Genomic DNA, 19,326 nt, shown 5'->3' with positions numbered 1-19,326 from the left:
ATAAAATCACGGTGGCGACTCTGGTTTTACTGACGTCAAGCTTATCCATAACTTGATGGTCATGAATTTACCGCTACAAGTATTTTGACACATGTCATGAAAAACAAAAAAAAAGAACATAATGAATAAGTAGAAAACGAAAAATGAAAAGAAGCAGAGTCAATACACTTTCTCTCATGCACTCTCAAAGTTCCACTTTTTTCTTTTACCTAAATTTATCTTTTAAAAAAAAAATATATAAAACAAGACTAAAATGAAAACACTATTACTATTAATAAAACCAAAAATAAAAATAACAAAATAAATACTACTACTACTACTACTACTAATAATAATAATAATAATAATAATAATTAATAATAATAATAATAATAATAATAATAATAATAAATAAATAAATAAAAGAAAATGATTATAGGAAGAATTTTTTTACATGGTGGTTGAAGGTTGTTGTTGGAAGAGGTTTTATGGTGTTGAAGAGTGAGCGTTATGTTAATGGTGGTTTTACATGGAAGAAAAGAAGTTTTCTTCTTCTTTTATGTAAGTGAGAGAAAAAATGAAGATTGTGGAGTTTTTATGGAGGGTGAGTGTTTGTAATATGATGAAGAAAATGTGGGTTATTATGGTGTATGGTTTGTAGATATAAGTTTTTACATGGCGAGATGTGAAGAGCATGGGTTTGTTTTGAAGAAAAATAAAATTATGGTGAAGCTTTCATGAACATGTGTTGAGGGGAGGGTGGTAAGATGTATTGTTGGTAGTGCGTAGAGAAGATGACATGGAGTGTCTTGTTGCTCATGAGTGTGTGTTAATGGTATGTTGTTATGTGGATAAGAAATGAGTGATATATGGTGAGAATAGAAATGGAAGGAGAGTTTGTGATAACTACATAAAGAAGAAAAAATAAGTCTTGTGGCATTGTAGATAAATATTGATTTGTGGTATGATAGAGAAGATGTTCCATTTTTTACTGAAATTTCCTCTCCTTTTCTTTTCAAAATTTGAGTGAATGATTAGACATTGGATGCGCCGCTCGTTTTTCTTGTTCATTGGCCCAAATAGTTAGAATAAATAGCATTGCATTAGGGTTACTTATTTAATAAAAACCCCCAAACTACCCTTTTAGATTTTTTTATGTTTAAAATGAATTTAACAAAATAATTGAAATAAAAATTCACAACTTTTTTAATAAATCAAAATTAAATTAAATTGAATACACATTTGTATCTATTTATTTTTTCTCAATATTTTGATTAAAAAATAAAAATAAACAGACTCAAAATGAATAAAAATCGGACGCAAAAGTGTCTAAATAAATAAATTGAATGCACCAAAATGATCAGCGTAGAATAAACCTCAGAAATATACAACGTTTGAGCCAATTTTGAAATAAAATTTGACCGGTTCAAAGGCTCAGACTGACTGAAATGCGACCAAAAAAGTAGTTGAAAAATTAAAACGGGTACGCCAGGTTAAACTACGCGAACCATAGATTAAAAAAATTGACGTATGCAAGATGAATCTTGAAAATTTTCGCCCGCTAATTTTACGTACATTTGAGGATCAGTTCGACCGGTATGTCTGTAAATCCAAAAATTTGTTCTGGTTGAAATTTCAGGCATTATACGGTATAGAACACATGCTATGATATGCAGAGATGCGAAACTCCGGATGGGTGTATCGATTTATTGAATGCGGGGCAAAATTAGGGTATGACAGCGTGTAACATTTTTTATATGTTGCGTCGTTTTGAATGGATCTACATAGATTGGGCCTTGGCTTTTTGGTCTTTCGCCCGACCCATAACAATATTGTTTCATCAAGTTATAATTTAAGTGTAATTTTGGTAAGCGAAATGGCGAGGATAGTTGGAGGTTGATATGGAAGTTTAAAGTCCCTGAACAAATAAATGCCTTTATTTGGTTGGTTGGTGTATCACGCTAGGATAATGATCAATGAAAGGAAAAATCTAAAAACTAATCGAACCAAACCAAATCGAACAAAACCACGTTATCTTATAAAATCTTATCAACTATTATATTTTTTAATTCTTTAGAAAATTCAACAAGGACACTATGTGTATATTTTATCGTATTCTATAATATTTATTTTAATTTACATATGAATAAAAAATAAAATTTTATTTATTTATAAATATTTATATATTTTTTTGAAAATAAAATTATTATATATTATTTTTTGTTTTTATTTAATTTATTAACATTGATAAAGATAGATTTTTTTTTTAATTTACATTATATTTGTATCACTTAATATAAATTTATTTGATAACGTGCGATTGACTAAATACAAAATAATATATATATATATATATATATATATATATATATATATATATATATATATATATATATATATATATAATTTTTTTATTAAAAATTTAAATTAACCGAACAAATTCAAACTACATTAATTTTATTTTATTTTATTTTAAAAAATCAATAGAAAAAACCAACGTTGTCAACACCTCTAAAGAGTGAAATCAAAATTACAAATATTTAAACAAACAATGATTTGAATTTCCCATTTGCATCCCTGCATATGAACTATTTTCTTGGTCCTTATCAATTCATATTTCAGTCTTTTTTCAAACCTAAAATTTATCCAAAAACTTCTATATCAAAAACAAAAAGGATTCTTGCTGTACATATCCATGGCTGGTGCAATCACTGCTTCCTCCCCTATCTACCACCACAAACTCTTCAACTTCTCCTTCACCCATTCATCCCTTCCCCACACCCTCAACTTCCCACACAAAACAACAACCATATCCTCAAAACTCCTCTTTCTAAATCCCCAATTATTCAACCCTTCTTCTTCTCTCAAACTCCACCCTCTTCACCCACCTTCATTTTCCTTCCATCAATTCCAACTCACCCAAGAAGAAAATGATCCTGAAACAGAACCTAAAACCCTGCAAAATCCAGACCCAAATTTCTCGCAATCAAAGAGACTCTTCGTTGGTAACTTGCCATTTTCACTGTCTTCTTCCAAATTAGCTCAACTCTTTGGAGAAGCTGGAAATGTTGTGTCTGTAGAGGTTTGGAACTTTCCTAACCCCTTTTCAGTTTTCATCACTGTTTTATTGTTTGATTCATAACTGAGGAAATACCCTAATTAGGGTTTATAAAACTTTATCATTTTAGTCCTTTTACTATCAGTATTTTAAAATAATCCCTGAAATTGCAAAATTTTAATCAAATTCATCCATTCTGTTGTTAAATTTTAGATCTTTTTGTTTTGAAATGTTGTGGTGATTTTTGTTCTGTGTTGTGTTTTTATGTTTGGTTTGAGTTATGCAGATTGTGTACGATGACATCGCGGATAGAAGCAGAGGATTTGCGTTTGTTACTATGGGGAGCGTGGAGGATGCTGAAGAAGCAATTCGAATGTTCGAGGGCACCGTAAGTCTCAGTTGCTGAAATTAGTTAGGGCCAATTTCATGTTTCTTGTCTTTATTATCATTTTGAGTAGAAATTAGGCCCTGTTTGGATAAATGGCTTAATTAAGCACTTATATCAGAAGTGTTTATCTATAAGCTATTTCTATAACAAAAATCAAAATAAAGTTAAACTTTTTAATATAATAAGCTATAGACTGTTTTCATAAGCTATCATGAAGAACTTATGAAGTTGAAAACATCTTATGGACATCTAGAAATAGCTTAAGGATATGTAGTCAGTAGATAAGCTCAAATATGTCAATCTAAACCGACAAATTGTTCAATTGCAACTCTATTGTTTACTGCATTGAACAAACAATCATAACTCAATTCTAATGGAAATGGCTATGATGGTGAACAGAATGTTGGAGGTAGGGTTATTAAGGTAAACTTTCCAGAAGTACCCAAAGTAGGCAAAGGGGTGCAAATGAGCTCAAACTATAGAGGTTATGTAGACAGCCCTCATGTGATCTATGCCGGAAACCTCGGTTGGGATATGACTTCCAAAGATCTTAGACAAGCCTTTGCTAAGCAGCAAGGCTTACTGAGTGCCAAGGTTATCTATGAAAGGAGCAACGGAAAATCTCGCGGATATGGGTTTGTTTCATTCGAAACTGCTGAGGATGTAGAGGCTGCTTTGAATGCTATGAACGGCGTGGTACGGACAAGTTTTTTCAGTTATTAGTTTTGCAACTTTTGTTCACCTTGTGACATCTCAATCCAACTATGTAACAACTTTCTTTGTATAATGTATTTTAGGAGGTTAAAGGCCGGCCTTTACGACTGAAATTGGCTGTTGATTACAAGAAGCCTTCATCTCCTCTGATAGTTGATCAAATTAAAGGAAGTAATGTTGATAGCTTGGAAATGTTGTTTGGAATAAGCAAATGAGGTATATAAGTTATGGCTTTTCCACCTCTTAAATATTCTTCAATTTTGTACAAAGTGGTCGCTCATGTCATAGTTTTCTGTCAATAACTAATCACATTGGCATACACTAACTACAATATCAATGTCAATTCTATTGTTTTTTGTGATGGCTGTAAGGGACCAGAACCCAAATCCTCCACAACCGGCTTCATCATGCAGTCCGACTAAAATACTTTTACTACTTTAGTTTAACGATCTACAGTTGACTGCATTGTAAAGTTCAACTATAGAGGATCCAATTTGGACCATGCATCAAAATCCAATGAATGTGGAGCGGTAATCATGTTTATTTTGCTCTTCAAAGATATATGTGAGTGTGATCTACATTAGTCTTCCATTAAGCATCCACATCAATTTTTTCTTCAATAGTTTTGATGTCATCTTAGGGAGTAATGACAAAAAATATATTGTTACAAGTTGATTTTGACGTTGAAGAACCTTTGAAAACCAATGTTGTATGTTTATGAATGAAAGAAATGATTTATTTATGAACAAAAGATAAGTGATTTCAACTTTTTATGAACATGAGTTTTACTATTTTTTATGAACTTGAAATTTTTTTGCTAGTCGAATAAATCAGATATCTTTTACACAATTACAAAGACTAATTTTTGGAGTCGGGAAGGCTCACAATGTGAGGTAGGGATGACAATGGAAAGGGTTTGGACACGGTATTATAGTACTCGTTCCTAAACTCGTAGTTTAAAAAAAATTCTGTACCCGAGTCCATACCCACGTGGACACCAATGACGTTTGTACCCGTACCCAAATTCTATGGGTACTTAAGTATCCATACTCATACGTATTTATCTGTATTCTAATAAAAAATGATTGATCAATTGTAATTTATCATGTCATTTTAATTTTTTAACAACATTTAAAAAACATTGAAGAAGTTATTGTTCAGTTTAGAAATAAACAAACATTTATATTAAAATACGTAGAAATTTAATAGTGATGTATTTAATAAAATTGTTAGATTAACTTGTGGATATAATAATGAAAATAAAAATATATAATTATATATTGTGCAGTTATGGGATGGGTTGGGTACTAAGAAACATGTACTTGCACCCATATTCGTTTATTTTAGTGGGTAATTGTTCGTGTATGTGTCTTTACCCATCTTGCAGACTTTTTATCCGATCTGTTGTGGGTAATTTTTATAGGTACCCGTTGTGGATGAGTGTAATTGTCATCCTTAATGCGAGACAAAGAAATGGTGTGACATCCAAAAGAAGAAAAAACACATGGGAGTTAGTCAAATTGCCAACACATACAAAAGCTATAAAAGTGAAGTGAGTGTTCAAGTTGAAGCATAATGCCGATGGGTGGATAGCAAGACATAAGGAAAGATTAATAACTCGAGGATTTCTTCAGAGAGTAGGACTTGACTACTCTGATGTATATGCACCAATAGCAATATTGAAGACTGTTCGATTAGTGGTAGCCTTGGCATGCAAACAAGGTTGACCGACATTTCACTTAGATGTGAAATTAGCATTTTTGAATGGTCATCTAGATGAAGAGGTATATATCACACAACCTCCTAGGGTTGTGATACAGGAGGAATCAAGGAAAGTACACAAGCTGCACAAAGCGTTTTATGGCCGCAACTAGGCACCTAAGGCATGAAACAAGAAGATCGACTCATACTTGGTTGAATTGAGATTCATCAACTACAAATTTGAGTATGGTGTTTATGTTCAGCTTGTGGCACAAGATATAACGATCATATGCTTATATGTTGATGACTTGTTAGTAACTGGAAAGAACTTGGAGAACTTGTCGAAGTTCAAATAGCTGATGAAAAAGGAATTTGAAATGTCGGATATGGAAAAGTTGTGGTACTTCCTAGGCATGAAATTTCAAATGTCAAAGCAAGGTATGGTGCTATATCAAAGAAAGTATGTCAAAGAGATATTTAATAATTTCAGGATGGAAGACTCGAATGCTGCATCCTCATCCGTCGAACCAAATTTGAAGCTGGAGAAGCATGGAGAGGGAGACAAAGTCGATGTCACTTTGTTCAAACAAATTGTCGGGTCTATGAGATACATGTGCAACAGTCGACTTGATATAGGTTTCTTAATCGGATTAGTGACCAAATACATGAGTGAACTAAGGGTATCACAAATGAAGGTTGCAAGAAGAATCTTGAGATACTTAAAAGGATCGAAAGCCATGAAATTCTATTTTTACGAGATTTTGAAAGCAAAGAAGTTGAGATTACTTGCTATTCAGATGTTGATTGGTGTGGAGATAAGGAAGTTAAAAGAAGCAAAATTGGTTATTTATTTCAAGTATTTGGTGCCCCGATCTTATGGTGCTCGAGAAAATAACCAGTGGTAACATTATCATCATGTGTCGATGAATATATAATAGGATCCTTTGCTGCGTGTCAAGTCATTTGGATCAAATCTATGTTGGAAAAGATGAAGGTCGAAGTGGAGAAACATCTGGTACTGCAGATCGACAACAAGTCTACCATTAATCTCGCAAAGAATCCAGCTCTGCATGGAAGGAGTAAGCACAACGAGGCTAGGTTTCATTTCCTAAGGGAGGAGATAAACCAGGGTGAACTTGAAGTGAGACATTGCTCGAGTGAAGTAGAGTTGACCGGCATTTTCACCAAAGGATTGAAGATCGACAGATTCCTAACTTTGAAAAAGAAATTAGGAATAATTCAGATCGTTTATGATTAGCTAGTGATTAGTAATTTGGATTATAAGGGGGTATATTAAGAGTGTAATCCATGTTGTGTAGTCCAAGACCAAGTTAGGGTTAGGGTTTGTTATGTTAGTTACTTAGTACTCAAGCTAGTTAATTGTATATAAATAGATACTTTGTAATTTAGTTTTACAACATTAAATAATAACAATTCTTATTCTTCATTCTCTCTCATTCTTTCTCTCATCATTAAAAGAGTCCTCATCAGTAAGAGGAACCCCCTCAAAGACATATTGGGACTGGTATCTTGTGGGTTTAGTAGGCTCTTCTGGATGCTCATGTGTCTCTAGAGCATCCTTAATCGGTGCTTTCCTCCTAGGGTGCTCTGTTATCCACCCAACATCCAATGGTAGTGTCAGGTTCATAATGCGGCCATCAGTAAACTCTGGTACCCCTGCTTTTCTGCACAAAAGAAGGATGATAACATGTCCTATAGACTTCTTAGCCTGACTCTGGATCATCTCATCCATGTTAGTAGAAATAATACGACCGACATTCACAACATCTCAGTTCAACAGATAATACAAAGCCAGAGCTCGCTTAGTGACGAGCTCTGACCAACTCTGGTTAGTGTCCAGAGTGTGGTACAAAAAGTAAGTCCACGCCTTTAGAGGACATCATCTAGATCCATAACAACCAACTTCCTGGGAATAAGGGTAGACGTGGGCTTCCAATCTCTTCCGTCAAGTGTCAAGCGATACAATATCGCTCGGTAAGGCCAACCAATCCTAAAGGACGTCTTCATCAGTTGTTACTCGCAGTTCGACTCCCTAAACTTTATCTTTAGTATCCTGTTCACCGTTTTCCAGTCATACTGGATTTGTTTTCCTGTGACCCAAGAGATTAATTTGGGCTCTGCAGCATCATCCTCAGAAGGGGGTCGGTAGGCATTTGCATAGAACTCCAATACCAACTCCTTAGTCACTAGATGGATCTAACTATTCAGATACGTCAGTTTATGCTGCTTCAGGATAACATGTATCTTATGGTGTTGGGCAGGGTGAATATTGAAGGCTCTCTCCTCAATAGTTTTCCTGTCTAGCAAGGACAAGTATCGTTCTTCATGTTCAACAGAGAAGAACATGTTAGAGTCATGAGATGAAGAAGAAGAAGTTGCCATTTGTTGTTGATTAAGAGGGATTTGACCTGTAGCAGATGAAATCTATGGAAAAATAAGAGAAAACTCAGAGAAAATGGTCAGAGAAAATAGTAACGCGTATGACTCAGGATGGAGAATGTCAGAGAAATGTCAGAAAAATTATATGTAGTGCCCTGTACGAGTCATACGTGTATCATACGCGTGCTTCCAGAGCCACACACGTATGACAGTTCTCATACGCGTATGGGCAGAGGTCAAAACAAGTTGTACTTCTAAATCACGTATCATACACGTATGCTGTCAGGTGACCGTTGCATACGCGCATCACCTAGCCATACGCAAATGACCTAATTTTTAAGAAATGGTCTGACTCTTGACATTTCCCATACGCATATGGGGGATTTCATACGCGTATGGGTAGAGGCCCTCACTTTTGAAAAATATGCGTAGCTCCATACGCGTATGGGCCAGACCATACATGTATGGACATGGGGCTTCCAGAATAGGGAAAAACATGGCATCTCATACGTGTATGGGTTAGGCCATACGCATATGAGCAGAAAGCTGAACTTTTTCAAAAAAATTCTTTTATCATGCCCTTGCATTGCATTTTTTTTCCTTTTTTGTTTGGCTCTGTAACATACGACTCTTGACAAATAAAATAAACATACTAGAATGTAAAACACACAACTGAAATTTTAATACTATTATCTCCCTTGGGTTGCCTCCCAAGAAGCGTTTTTTACGTCCATAGCTCGATGTATGACCAATTTATGGTTCTATGAGCTAGGCCTCTTCCACCAGGCCTGTTTCCTATCCTTGGTATTAAGGCTTCAACCTTTGACCATTGACCTTGAAGGTGTCCCAATTGGCGTTACTCTTCAACTCAACTGCCCCATGCAGGAACACTTTGTGTATAGTGAATGAACCCGACGATCTAGACTTTAACTTTCAAGGGAATAACTTAAATTTGGAATTGAACAAGAGAACCAACCGTCCTTCCCAAAATTCCCTTTTCTGAATCCTTCGATCAAGCCATTTTTTCTGTTTATTCTTTATACATTTTGGCATTGATGAGCCACACGTGGTCGCGTTGAGAACCACTAGATCAATCTACTTTGACTGATCATGCACGCACACGCCTACCCTTATTGCCATGAACTCTCAATCCAGGCCCATGATCAGTTGACTCCCTGATGGTCAACTGATCCAACGCTCCCCGATAGGTAGGGTGTTCATGGGTACGGGTCGACCCATGAACCCGCTGATCCAAACCAACCCAACCCATAAATTACCCAAACCCATTCATTTATAGGTATACCCAACCCAACACATAACAACCCATATAGTTTTGGTTCGGGTATCGGGTTTGAGTTTTGCAACCCGCAGACCCATTGACTCAACCCATTGATGTGACTTTAGTAATTTCTTATTATTTTTATTATTATTTTAAATAAAAATATAAAATTAATATCTCACTAATAACCATAATTTTTTCCAAAAAAATTATTTTCCAACAATAATACTACTAGACTAATGAGTTTACGTGATTCAAGATTAAATATTGTTTCTTATTTTCTTTTGTATAATTTCTAACTTATGTATTTTATGAAAATCACGTGTCTTGTTGAATTTTATACTATTATAAAGTGTTATGTCGTGTTAATGCATTTTATTAGATATTATATGATTTGTTCTAATGAATTTGAATGTTATAAATGAGTATGATTGTATTGAGTTGTGTTATATATTTTTAAAATCGACAAAAAGAATCATAAAAAATATATTTTTTATTTGAAACACAACTCACGAACTCAACCAAACCCAACACATTAATGAATGAATCGGTTCGGGTCAGTTTTGATAATGAAATTGCGGGTTGGACGACAAATCCAACCCATTGAAGTTTGAACGGGTTGGGTAACGGGTTAGGCCAAACCTGGTCCAATCCAACCCGCATACACCCCTACCGATAGGTCTTAACCATCCTTGATAATCTGATTAGAAGGCTCTTGTTTTTCCTCTTTTTCTTATTTTCTTTTATTCTATTTTTTATTTCTTTTTTTTCAAATTTTCCTATGGGCTCTCTTCTGCACCCTTGGGCCTAGCCCAATGCTACTGACACACCCTTTCTTTTGCCAGTAGTTAACACAGAGTGCACCCCCTTTTTGGTATTTAATTTAATTCTCATTTAAGTTAGTTAATTTAGTTATTTAGGTTAATTTTTTAGTAAATTTAATTATTTAATATTGTCTTTAATTTATTTATTTATTTATTTTAGTTTCAATTTAATTTTCAACTTAGTCATTTGATTTAGTTATTTAGTCATTTTTCTAATTTCATTATTTTAATTTATTTATTTAAAATTTCCATTTAGATTGTATTTTATTTGTAAATTAACAAAAATACAAAAATAATCCTTTTTATTTCACTTAAATCAAAAATACAATTTTTTCATTTATTAGATTATGTTTTTTAGTTTTTTTTTTCATTTAATCCATAAGAAAAACCAAAAAATATAAAAATACTTTATTTTTTTCATTCAAATTAAAAAAAATACAAAAAAAGGTTTTTATCACTTTATATCCTTGTACATAAATCAAACACATTTTTATAAATTAAACACATTCAATTCCTTTTTGTAAATAAAATGAATGAGTGGATGCACATCTACTAAGTCCTTGAATAATTGGTTCGTTGGCACATGCCACATCGATCAATTATTCAAAATCCAAAACAACATCTAAAATCGACTATAACTCATCAAATATCATTTTTTCCCTTGTGCACTTACTTAAAACTTTTTCACAAAAGGATAGGTTAAGTCGTTTCGACGTGAAATACAAACTAGCGCTTATGTATCCATCGTGCGAGCGTACAAACCAACATTTAAACACAAGACACTAACTTAAACCATATTCTATAAAATCTACAAACACACACTTATTTTCTTATGAACTAAGAAGCTCTAAATTTCTCATTGCATCTGAGAATACGTAGGCATGGGGTTTTTAAACCCGGACGAGCACACCGATTAAAAAACCTTTTTCCCTTTGTAAATATCTTTTTTGTAAATATTTCAATAAGTATAATAAGATAACTGCAAACATTTCCTTATCAAACCATTAACCTTAGAACTATAAGAGGTTCACATTGAGTACAATGGATGTGAGAGGTGCTAATACATTCCCTTATCATAACCGACTCCTGAACCCATATTTGGTTGCGATGACCATCTTATCCTTTTTCATTAGGGTTTTATCGTTATTTTCCCCTTCCTTAGGAATAAATAGAATTTGGTAGAGACTTTGTTAGTCATCCACAAGCGTGCGATGTGCTCGTGAGGTCGCATCTTTCAAGATGTGACATGTATGTTAGATGAGTTCGTAAATTTGGACGAAGAAAGGTTGACTACATTAGACATTCTAATAAGACAAAAAGAACGCGTGGCTAAAGGTTATAATAAAAAGGTCAAGACGAAGACCTTTGCTCTAGTAGATTTAGTATGGAAGGTGATCTTACCCATGGATAAAAAGGATCAAGCCATGGGTAAATGGTCTCCAAAATGGAAAGGATCATTTTGAATTGCGCAAGTGTTTATAAACAACACATACGAAATAGTAGAATTATCTCTTGAAGAGCAAATCCCGCAAAAAAATGGAAAGTATTTGAAAAAATATAAACCCACTGTGCTTGAAATACACATTAGTGAGGAATAGTAAATCATATTTCAAATTAAAATCACATGCTGATATTCCCCCAAAATTGTCGAAATACAATAAAAGTCATATTTAAGTACAAAATAAACTCCGAATAATGAAACATAAAGTTTATAAAGGTAAAACAAAATCTTTCTAAAAAGGAAGGGTAGCTTTACTCCTCTTCAGGTGAGCTTTGGCTGCCTCAAGGAGAATGTCGGCCAGAAAAATACCATCTGATGCTTGTAATTTCAGCTTCAAGGGCAATGACATTGTAAAAATGTTGAAGGCCAATTAAATCCTTTTCGTCTAGATGGGCACGACTAACATTCTTAAGTTTTATCTTTCTTGCCTTAGTATTGGCTACCTTGGATTGGAGCTCTTTGATTTCGTTTTCCCATTTGATGATGTCAGCATCGTAGGAGCCAATCTCCATGTTATCTTGTTTGAACGATGCCATTAGCCCTTCAACACAGATATTATACTCTTTCTACAAGTTCCATTCCCTTGACTGAGTCTCTTCCTTTGGCTTCAGCTTGAGCATCGCATCATTCTTTCTTTGAATTTTTGTAGTTATTTGGTCTAGCAAGGGGCCAAATTTGATGAAGAAGTTAACAATAGCCTTGGGGGGCATTAGGTTTGTTCAGTTTCTTTAGAAAGGCTTTGATTTTGTAAAAGAACATGGAATCATCAAGAAGAGTTTGGAATAAGTCTTTATCCAGGATCTTTGACCTTAGTTGGCGAAAAATCTCATCAATAGGCTTATCACCAGAATCTCCACTTGAGATGGTTGAGGAGTTAGAGCTTTTGTTTGTCAAACTAGTTTGAAGACTCATCATCATCAACAGGTATCCCGAGGGGTTAGTTCTTTCCATTTCATCTACTAGGGGCAACTTCTACTACTTTCTTGATCTACTTTTTGACAGTCTGGGAAATCTTTTTAGTCGATTCTACTTTGATCACAAGGGAAATAGTTGGGCCTAAAGTAGATGTGGGAAGTCCAAACACGAGAGGTTTAGTATTCTTCTTCCTTTTGGGTATTTCGGGAGAAGAGTTTTTGACGGAGCCCCCTTTTCAAAATCTTTAGTGTCGAAACCTTCAAGCAGTCTGAGAGGGTGACTTTGAGGCCCACTTTCAAACTAATTTTTGACAGTTGGTTAGAACGGGCGAAGCCATCAATTAAAATTTGTGCGTGAAGATTAAAGTAGGCATGAGGACAAACTTGAGTTTCCTTGCCCCAATTAGAAGCCCTCTCTTCCCTAGTTCTTTTCTTGGAGACAGCTAGGCTGGCTGCATCTCTGGTCTCTTTCCTCGCGATAATAGGTACAGGGGAATTTGGCAACAGAATTAGAAAAGATGAAGAGAAAGATAAGTAAATTTCAAAAAAATTTATTGGTGTCACATGCATGTATAGGAGATAGAATTTCGACATTCTCTATATCAACATGAATGTGACCCAGGTAATTGTATAGATCATGCTTAGTCACAACTATTCGTCTAGCGAGTTTTTTACACTCATTTTGTATAACCTCTAGTGAAGACCCACAAACAAACCACTTTGGAAAAGGAGGTCAAAATGCTAAATAAAATTCACTAGAGGTTAGTGATGGAAACTTAGGTGTGTGAAATAACAAAGCATAAGTATATCTATAAGTTACATAAGAAGGAAAATGTAATTTTGACAATTTTTCAATGCGTTTTATTTTAAAGTTCTTACTGGTTCAACAATAGTGCACCTAAGATTGTTAGGATCGTATACAATTTTAAAATATTTCTAAACGGCTTGGATTTATTTGATATTCACACTCACACCTTTGGCAAACTTCTTATACAGAAAATAAAAATCGTCTGTAAGATTACTCATCAACGTCAAAACATATACAAATTGATCCTTGTGGTAGGCCTTCCATTATTCATCAAACTCATGAGTGTAGTAGAATGATGGATCAAAATTAAAGGGTGTGAGTTCAAAGCTTTGAGTGGGTTGTAGATTTAAACATTCAACATAATCCGCTTAAGTCATCTTGATGGTACACATACAAAGATCATTCTTGCAATTGTATTATGATTTGGGTAGCAGTTGACTAAATCCAAACTGTCGAGATACAAGGTTTGGTTTATAAGCAACTAGCCCCATCGTGTCCTTAGTAATCCCAAGTCTGAAGGATAATAACCTTGGAGTTGTAAGACCCCAATTTTGACCCTAAGATCCCTCATGGCATCATAACATTGCATTCACATTGCCTCAAGGATCATAAGCATCTTGGCTCCCTTGGCCTTTGGGTGGGACCTCTTGTGAATGGTTTGAGATCACCAAGCATGCTTGAATTGTATATTATTGCTTTTCTCATTTTTTATTTACTAACCAAAAGCACAAAAATATGTCACTAACATCTTTTGTTTGTAGCTTGAGCATTCACAAGGTCTAAGGCTTCTAAGAGACCCTATGTGCATTGATATGGCCAAGAGAAGATGAAAGCGAGCATGGAAATGGTTCCCAAAGCTCTCATACATCAAATATGCCCTCCAATTATCTCAACTCATCATTTTGATCAAAGCAAATCAAAGGGTTTGAGGTTTGTTTCCCAAGGAAACCCTAATTCATCTGTTCATCAACTATGCCTTGCTCATGAAGCAACCTCAACCCATGGTCAAATACAATCAAGGGAAGTTCTTTAATTCATCATTTCATGCATATTTGAACTTATTTGAGTGTCCTAAATCATCAATTCATCAAGATATGAGGTTTGGACTTGAGAAGTTGATCAGTCAATTCATCTGACTATTTTGAAATGCATTGAGACCTAACTTTTTATGTGTTGGTCAAATGGAGATGACCCAAAGATCAAAAAGGTTCTTAGGGACCAATTGAACAACTTTCATGTTCATCAAAAATTTATTTGGAGCTTGGAAGGTCATCATCCATTCCAAGACATTATAGGTCATTTTGACTAAAACCCTAATTTTGGGTCAACTTCCCACGGACATAACGCATTAATTTTTTATGATTTTGAGGTGGGATCAAATGCGTTGGAAATCTTAAGATGTCTAATTCAAATGTTATGTTGGGAGAAATTCCAAAATCTCAAAAGAAATACATGTGATAATGCAAAACATTATAGGTCACTTTGGACCAAATGCATTGAAATGTGAAAAAGTCCAACTTCAAGTGCCCATAACTTCTTCACCAAAAATCCAAACGATGCAAAACTTAAGTCCAAATTGAGTTACTCGAAAATATATACAACTTTCATGTTGAAGATTTTGTCATTTGGAGCTTGCATCATTGAAACAGAAGGGCTTCAACTTTGGTCAATTTTTGAAATTTCACATATGCATGTTTTGCACCCTACACTTCAAGTTCAATTTTCATTAATTTTCAAGGCCCAAATGGAGTTTTGATCAACATAGTATTTGTTCCTTATGCAATAAGCTTTCCAACCATTACCCATAAGGCTATGTTTTATTTTTTGAAGTATCATTTTCGAAGAGGGGAACTTTTTAGTGCATTTTTGGAAACTTGGTTCAAACTCTATGCATGATCCAAATACACCTCATCTGCACGTCCAAAACATATTTGGTGATGTTTAGCTTGCCATTCCAATCAGAATTGGGCCCTCCATGCGCCTGTACAAGCCCATGCATGGAGGCCCCCTTCATTCATGCACACACTTTGCTCATGCTTGCAGCTCCCTTCATCTATAAATACAAGGCCTTGGATTCATAATTTCACAACCTGAAGGCACCTGTTATGCTGCACGAATCCCTCCATAACCATACTCAAAGGAACTTTCTCTTTCTTTCAAAAAAATTCAGATCTGAATTTCAATTGCATTGATTGATTTTCTAGATCTATAGTTCCTAAACCTTCTCTACTTGATCCATAGTCCTTACTGTTTGCAAAAGAATCCAAAGATCTTGACTCAAATCCTTGCAATTCAAAGGTTTTCTTCAAATGTATTTTTCTTCGAACCAGCTTGAATATTGATCTATTTGCTTTGTTCTTGTGTGATCTGAAGTCCTCTGCATAGAGGCAACATTGCTATACTTTCAATTTTTGAAAATCATTAAGTTCACTTGAACACCACAGAATTTCCACTTCTGATTTCTCTCAATCTAGAGATCTAGAATGGAATTGAGTGGTACAGGGGTGATGTACATCACCCCAGCTTTAGAATGATGCTTGGATCGTGCCATTTGGTTACCATTTTTTCTCTACAACTTTAGAACGTGGCCGGAGCTTGGTCGGAGAAGACGGTGGCGCTGACCACCGTCTGGTCTCCAGATTTAATCTGGATCGTTCATTCATTTTTCCAGATGCAATCACGTGTGTTTATTGTTATGACTTTTCATTTGGCATGATGTGATGCGTTTGACCCGCGTGTATGGTGAACACGCGCTTCTTAGCCGTGTGATGATCCACGTCAATTAATGAATCACCATCAGACGGCTCACGCTTTTTCTATTTTCCATTTTTCTGATTTTTATTTCTTTTATTTCTTTTAATTCCATTTTATTTCTAAAATTCATATCTCTCTCATTATTGGTCCAAAAATTGTGGGACCAATTTCATTCTTCTCATCTTAATTTCTATTTTCTAAAAATGATTTTTAATATTTTTTATTTTATCATTTGATATTTTTTAGTAATTTTCTCTTTTTCTAGTTATTTTTAATTCATTTTAAATAGTTTTTGATATTCAAAAAATACAAAAATATTTTCTCAACCTCTTTGAATGATGATAGATCTATGAAAAATATTCTCATCAATTTATTAATTTATTTGAGATTTATTTGAGATTTTAGTTCAATTAGGTTATTTTTATGCATTTTTAATTGATTTAAAATAGTTTCTGACTTTTAAAAATGCTGAAATTTTTTGTCAAACTTTGTTTGACCTTGTTGAACTTGGGATAATTCACTTGGAATTTTCAAAGTTGATTTGAAGTGAATTTGAAGTTTGACCTTTCTTCATTATTTTAATTCAAGTTTTATTTTAATATTAAAAAATGCCAAAAATATTTGATTAGTTTCTTGACTTCTAATCTTCATTTTGCTTCTATTTTCTATTGTTTAACCTTGATCCTCTCTATCTTTGGTCATGACTTGTTGATTATCTCATTCTATTTCCACTAATGCACTTTAATTCTTCATCTTCTTCTTCTCCTTCTTCTTTTTCTTTTTTGATCAATGAGTTAAAGATTGGTGGTTAGCATTGATACATGGAGGTTTAATCTTCCTTGATTCAAATCTAATTCATCTTGATCATGGATCAAGTGAATAGCTTTGCATTAAGGATAAATTGCTTCCTAAATCATGCAAAGGACCTAAATCAATACAAGATCATTTCTCATCTTCTTTTTGGCATGGCAAGTTGTTGGAGTTTGATTCACTAATCAAGATCTCTAACTTGTGTTGTTGCCTACATTATTATTGACCGACCTCAGATAGTTGTGACTTCTACATAAGTCCAATTACGATTGCTTAACATAGCGCTAAATTTGCCTTATGGCACACTAACTATTAACACTAACCATTGACCATTAACATTTACTTCTTGCTCTTTACATTTATGCAATTTATCATTCTTGTACATATTATTCATTTGCTTTTCCCCCTTTGCTCATTTGAGCACATGTTTATGTTAATGCAATTTGCCTTTTGCTCACTTGAGCACATAATTGTGTATATATATTATTGTGCTTGTGTTTTGTTTTGATTGTTGTGGACCAAATGCAAAGAAATGGACAAGACTTAGCTTCTAGGACATTCCCTATGCAAAATTGGAGTAAAAGGACCCTAATGTTGAAGATGGATTAGGAGGACTAAACCTATAAACTCACTCTTGTCCATTCTTGATTTGCTTCATAAAACTCTTTGATGTGTGTGCTTTTGTGCTAGGGAATCCTATGTGAGCTCAAATTGAAGAACCATTGCCATGGTCATCCAAAGTGAAAGATACAAGAGACATTGGGGATCTTCTAAGAGCTTGTTTGATTATGTTGATTGCTTGAGCTTACAATTATTTTGCTTGCATATTCCAAATGATGAGAGCTACTTGGATCATCAATATGATCTCAAGAGTGGAACTCCATTTGTGGTCTTGTTTCTTATTCCTCATCTCTTGTATGATTAGGACTTTAGCCCTTCTTCTTCTTCCCTCCACTCTAACCCAAGGCAAAACTTTTGTGCAACCATTCAACACTTCTTTGCAAACATTAGAAACCTAAGCCTTATGCTTTTGATTTTCAAACTTTCTTTTCATAACACTTATTTTGAATTGAACTTCTAAGTCAACTTTGACCATATTTTGTAAATACTTTTCATTGGTAAATACCACTCATTCAAAATACCTTTTTGTGGTTTCAATGGCCACTCTCTTAATCAAAACTTTTCATAACCTTTAGCTATTAGGTTTGAGTTATCCTTGAGGTAGATGTAATATCACCTATATCCTTAGTGATGGGCAATGAGTCTTCCATGCTTATTATAGGGTTAACCCCTCACTTGCATATTGAAGCTATCCTCACATGGTGGATTTGTGTTTTTTAGGTTGAGTTTTCTCCCTTGGATAACAAAAGACCTTAAGGCTTTTGGACCAATTAATTCACCAATTCATTTTGAGATTTTTACCCCGAACTACGAGGTTTTGATCCTAATCTTTTTTAAGATGGTACGTAGGCAATGGGTTTATCCATCCAAACACAAAATGTAAATAACTTGTATTTTCTCTTCTCATCTCTTTAATCATATTTGCACAAACAAAATTTTCACAAAATACAAACCTTACAACAAATGTGAAAAGGGCTCCCTAGGAGTACCTAGGATGTTTTGGGGTGCTTAAAACCTTCCCATTGCATAACCAACCCCCTTACCCCGATCTCTGACATTTTTACTAGTTTTTGATTCGATAAAACTTTTAGGTTTTTGTTCGTTTTCTAACCATTCCTTTGGATAAACAGAAGTGCGGTGGCGACTCGACTTGTATGGTTTACCTTGGATTTAGTCAATATGTCTAATGGTAACGAATACCCCGCTACAGGAGTGAGAAATGCTTCCTAAATTTCGACAACTTGAGTTTCATGTTCGACAACAAGAGGAGGAAACTCTGGCTGAACCATTTTGGCCCATATTTTTGAATAGAAAAAGGAGCCATGGAAAGTGTGAAGTTATGACATTTATCAAACATCATGAAGTATTTGGTGAAGGAATCTTTGAGACCACAACCCATGTCAGCATTGAAGGTGGAAAGAAACACAAGAAATAGAGGTTTGAAGTAGGTTTCTAAAAACAAAGGCTTTTTTAAAACCAACTCAATCAAGAAAAAACGTGAACAAGAAAAATAACAAAGTTAATTTTATATCGGTTCACTGTTAACAAAGCTACCTCCAATCCACCTACCAAGGT

General features: G+C 34.3%; 1 protein-coding gene across 3 annotated transcripts; it reads left to right on the top strand.

Annotated features, from left to right (window-relative positions):
* Positions 1-2,526: 2,526 nt before the first annotated feature.
* On the top strand, positions 2,527-7,287 carry LOC127093492 (RNA-binding protein CP33, chloroplastic). 3 transcript variants are annotated; one of them, XM_051032436.1, is made up of 5 exons: positions 2,527-3,061; positions 3,324-3,425; positions 3,825-4,121; positions 4,223-4,355; positions 5,563-7,287. In XM_051032436.1, exons 1-4 carry the CDS (start codon positions 2,675-2,677, stop codon positions 4,352-4,354), a joined length of 918 nt encoding a protein of 305 aa, XP_050888393.1. In that variant the 5' UTR covers positions 2,527-2,674; the 3' UTR covers position 4,355; positions 5,563-7,287. The 3 variants fall into 3 exon arrangements, with proteins under 3 accessions (XP_050888393.1, XP_050888392.1, XP_050888391.1); XM_051032435.1 differs by lacking the exon at positions 5,563-7,287 and adding an exon at positions 4,511-4,916; XM_051032434.1 differs by lacking the exon at positions 5,563-7,287 and having other exon boundaries at positions 4,223-4,916.
* Positions 7,288-19,326: the final 12,039 nt, after the last annotated feature.

This window comes from Lathyrus oleraceus, chromosome 6 (genome assembly GCF_024323335.1).
Source record: "Lathyrus oleraceus cultivar Zhongwan6 chromosome 6, CAAS_Psat_ZW6_1.0, whole genome shotgun sequence".
Taxonomy (NCBI): Eukaryota; Viridiplantae; Streptophyta; class Magnoliopsida; order Fabales; family Fabaceae; genus Lathyrus; species Lathyrus oleraceus.
Note: the sequence above shows the minus strand (reverse complement) of the source record. Positions and strands in the feature narration are given on the sequence as shown.

Coding starts and splice junctions, on each gene's coding strand:
- LOC127093492 (XM_051032436.1), top strand. CDS start 2,675: ATGGCTGGTGCAATCACTGCTTCCTCCCCTATCTACCACCACAAACTC. Junction 3,062..3,323: donor GAAATGTTGTGTCTGTAGAG/GTTTGGAACTTT, acceptor TGAGTTATGCAG/ATTGTGTACGATGACATCGC. Junction 3,426..3,824: donor TTCGAATGTTCGAGGGCACC/GTAAGTCTCAGT, acceptor GATGGTGAACAG/AATGTTGGAGGTAGGGTTAT.